Here is a 4503-nt window from a genome sequence, read left to right on the forward strand (position 1 = left end):
GGTGGTGGGGGAAAATAAATAAATAAAATAAATAAATAAATATAATAAATAAATAAAATAAATAAATAAATAAATAATATAAATAAATAAATAAATAATATAAATTAATTATATTATTATCAATCAATTAAGATATTGTTATTAATTCTTCATTTACTTCTGTAGATTATTTACTGATTACTGCAGCAGCAGCAGCAAACTCGACGTTTCTTCATCTATCTTTCTTCTTTTGTTTATTATATTTATGCATTGATTTGTTGCATAATACAAGTTTGTTGACTACATATACAGCAGGTGCGTATACACCTAAATATAATAATATTAAAAAGAATAAAATAAATAAATAAAATAAATAAATAAATAAATAAATAAATAAATAAATAAATAATTTTTTTCGCCCTTATTGATGGCAACGTGGCCGAGTGGTTAAGGCGGTGCCCTGCTAAGGCATTGGGTTCTGCCCGCGTAGGTTCGAATCCTGCCGTTGTCGCTTATAATTATTTATTTATTTATTTATTTATTATTATTTATTTTGCTGCTGCTGCTGCTACTGCTGCAGCAGCAACAGCAGCAACAGAAGCAGGAGCAACAGCAGCAGAAGAGGCGGCAGAGGAAGCAGGAGGAAGGGTACGAAGATAGTGAGGCATCTAATAGCAGCAGCAGCAGCAGCAGCAGCAGAAACCATTGCAATGGCTGTATGAATATAGAGAGAATGAGCAGCAGCAGCAGCAGCAGCAACATCAACAGCAACAGCAACTCAAAATGCAGCAGGAGACGCAGCCATTGATGTACATATATCACTTCAATATTTTCGTTGGTCTAAACCCTAAACCCTAAACCCTAAACCCTAAATAAACTTAAATAGCTGCTCTTAAAGTTTGCATGCAGCAGCAGCAGCAGCAGCAGCAGCATCAGTAGCAGTTACCACTACTTGCTCGCTAGCTGCTCCTGTTAGGTAGCTGAGTTGTGTGCTGGCTAGCTAGCTGCAGCTAGCTGCACCAGTTCGTGGCTTGGCTGCATGCAAATAGCAGCAAGGGGAATTCAGCGAGGTGCAAAAACCATAAACCCTAAACCCTAAACCCTAAACCCTAATTTTGTTGTATTCAGATGAACGAAACAAGGAGCTGAACAAAATAATAGTTTCTTTCTTCCCCATCACAACGGGCTACACACACATGGAAGCAAGCAAGGGTATTGCCATAAACCCTAAACCCTAAACCCTAAACCCTAGTTTTTTTCTTAATGATGTCGCAGTTGCCTGGTGTTGCTGCAGCACGGAACCCCACAAACAATATTTATACAATAAAATGTAAACAAAGCCCCAAATTATTGCATGCATGCAAGAAGAGGAAAAGGTAATAAAAAAAGATAATTCTTTTAATTGCTTTTCCTTAACCAGCAGCAGCAGCAGCAGCAGCAGCAGGAAAGAGTAAAGAAAATAAGGAAAGAAACAGGCACACCAGCAATAAATAGGGGTACGCAGCAGCATAATAATCAACAAGTCTTTTTCTTGGTAAATAAATAAAAGTATTTAATTTATATAGAATAAAATAAATAATAAATAAAAAAGAATAAAAGAATTAAATTGTTGTTGTATACACGGTAGGTATGAGCTGCCTATACACCTCAACAACGGTGTGTTAATTTATTTATATTTGTTTGTGTATACTTTCTAAGAAGGAGAAAAAGAGGAAATAAAATAAATAAATAAAATAAAGAATAAAAAAATAATTAATTTTATTTATTTTTTATTTATTTTTCTTTTTATTTTCCTTTTTTATTCGTCGCTTCCTCTCTTTTTTTTGGGGCTTTTCTTTATGTATTAAGACCGCACAGGGGAGGTCAGTATAAGGAAAGCATTCATGTTTTCTTGATAAAAGAAGAAAAAAAAAAGAAAATAAAATAAATAAATATAAAATAAAATTAAATAAAAGAATAAAAAACATAAAAAACAGTACAGAAACTTCCCCACCGTTGATTTTTCTTGAAATTTTACCTTTTCAGGTTTTTTTTTTCTTGAATTTTTTTCTAGGGTTTAGGGTTTAGGGTTTAGGGTTTAGGGTTTATATTTTTTTTAGGGTTTAAAGATGGCAGGAGAAGAATCAGGATGGTGTCTAATAGAGAGTGACCCTGGTGTATTTAATGCATTAATAGATATGTTAGGTGTTAAGGGTGTATCCTTTGAGGAAGTATATGGATTAGATAAGGAAGTATTTGCTGCTCTTAATTCACAAGAAAATAAGAGGAAAATATTAGGGTTTATATTCTTATTTAATTGGCAAAGAGATAGGAACAGCAGCAGCAGCAGCAGCAACAGTAATAGCAGCAGCAGCAATAGCAGCAGCAGCAATAATGCTACAGATTCACAAGATCCAGCTGCAGCAGCAACAGCAGCAGCAGCAGCAGAACCACCACCAGATACTCTCTTCTTCCCTAATCAGGTAAATTTTGGGGCTTTCTTTTGCTGCATGCATGCAATGCGTGCATGCATGCATGCAGAGCATTCACGCAACAAATATACTAGTAAATAAATAAATAAATGAGTACATAATAGCAATAAAAAAGAAAAGGAAAAAAGAAATAAAAAGAATAAAATTCTTTCCTTCCTTAATGCCTCCTTATAATCCTATTTCCCTCTAAAATACATTTAGTGTTTATTTATTAATTTTTTAATTTTTTAGGGTTTAGGGTTTAGGGTTTAGGGTTTAGGGTTTTGGGGTGTATATACAGACAGTAGAGAATGCGTGCGCAACGCAAGCAATTCTATCTGTCTTATTAAATCAAAGAAAAGAGATAAAAAATATTGGCGAAGATTTGAAGGGTTTATGGGAATTTATTAAGGACTTTAAGGATCCAACTATGAGAGGAGAAGCTATTGGAGGATGGTAATTCATAAACCCTAAATTAGGGTTTAGGGTTTAGGGTTTAGGGTTTGGAGGGTTTCGAGGGTTCGGGAGGGTTCAGAGGGTTTTAAGGAATTTTTCAGGGTCTTTTAGGGCTTATAAGGGTTAGAGATTCCCTACTTTTTTTTTTTCCTTTAAGGCCAATATCTAGTGTTTAGGGTTTAGGGTTTAGGGTTTAGGGTTTAGGGTTTGTGATTGAAGGGCCCCGTATGTGTTGGAGAGTTTGAAGGAGATGATTGGATAGAAGTTGTTCGTAAGGAGATCGAGAGAAGAGTCCAACAGTAAATAAACCCTAAACCCTAAACCCTAATCTTTAAACCCTAAACCCTAATATTTAAACCCTAAACCCTAATCGACGAATTCCCCACAATATAAATAAACCCTATATCTTTTTGTATACTCTCTAGCTCCCCGTTTATCTCCTTGCACAAGGGTTTAGGGTTTAGGGTTTATAATTTATTTTTCTTTTTTTTTTTTTTAGGATACAAAAGAGCGGAGAAGAATTACGATTTAATTTAATGGCGGTAACAACAAACCCTCTTGAACAAATAGAAGATGAATTAAAAGAACAAAGGTAGGGTTTAGGGTTTAGGGTTTAGGGTTTAGGGTTTAGGGTTATGCGTTTATTTCATCGTCTTGTGTTTATTTATTCTTATTTTAAATATTTTGTTAAATACCTTTCTGTATATCTGTATAATTAGGGTTTAGGGTTTAGGGTTTAGGGTTTAGGGTTTAGGGTTTGGCTATTCAGGGAAGTTGCTGAATCTGCTGCACATCGACTAGAGAGCGAGGGTTTAGGAGCAGAGGAAGCAAAACAATTAGAGGAGGTTAGTCATAAACCCTAAACCCTAAACCCTTTCTTGATAGCTGCAGATCTGCCTGCAGTTGGTTTTGCGGGTTTAGAGTTTAGGGTTTAGGGTTTAGGGTTTAGGGTTTGTGTACAGGCAAGACAAGCTGCCTTATCTAAGATAGAAGTTCTTGAGGAATTAAAGGCACAAGAACAAGCAAAAAGAGCAGTTCGTCCCCTCTAAACCCTAAACCCTAAACCCTAAACCCTAATAATAAGTGTATAATAATAGCCTCTATATATGTATGTATGTATCTATATATATTATTAGGGTTTAGGGTTTAGGGTTTAGGGTTTAGGGTTTGGTGTATGCAGGAATGGGACCGAGAGAACGCGCGTCGTCGTCATGACTTTACGCCATTTGTTCTCTGCGCCCTCAGGTTAGGGTTTAGGGTTTAGGGTTTAGGAGGTAATTGTTTATGTCAAGGGTTTAGGGTTTAGGGTTTAGGGTTTAGGGTTTGGTGTTTATGTACAGACATCTTGCAAGAAAGGGAGAACTTGTTAAGGCTGTGCGGCGCGCTACTGCAGCAGCAGCAGCAACAGCAACAGCAGCAGCAGCAGCAGGAGGCAGCGAGAAGCAGACGGGAGCATAAGGCCTGGTGTATCTAGAGTTTAGGGTTTAGGGTTTAGGGTTTAGGGTTTGGGAGTGGCTACACAGCGAGGGTTTATATAGGGTGTATAAATACACATTAATTAATTTATATTAATATAAATATATATTAAGGTGTATATACACCTTAATATATATATATA

The 4503-nt window shown here is 35.9% G+C and overlaps 1 protein-coding gene across 1 annotated transcript; it reads left to right on the forward strand.

Moving 5' to 3' along the window:
* Positions 1-1608: 1608 nt before the first annotated feature.
* Positions 1609-4343, forward strand: EMWEY_00037660 (ubiquitin carboxyl-terminal hydrolase isozyme L5, putative; the record flags this gene model as incomplete). The annotated part of the gene is made up of 9 exons (XM_013478653.1): positions 1609-1635; positions 2079-2441; positions 2731-2885; positions 3105-3110; positions 3385-3477; positions 3655-3730; positions 3848-3919; positions 4066-4130; positions 4226-4343. 9 exons carry the CDS (start codon positions 1609-1611, stop codon positions 4341-4343), a joined length of 975 nt encoding a protein of 324 aa, XP_013334107.1.
* Positions 4344-4503: the final 160 nt, after the last annotated feature.

This window comes from Eimeria maxima, genomic scaffold (assembly GCF_000499605.1).
Source record: "Eimeria maxima Weybridge genomic scaffold, Emw_scaff566, whole genome shotgun sequence".
Classification (NCBI taxonomy): Eukaryota; Apicomplexa; class Conoidasida; order Eucoccidiorida; family Eimeriidae; genus Eimeria; species Eimeria maxima.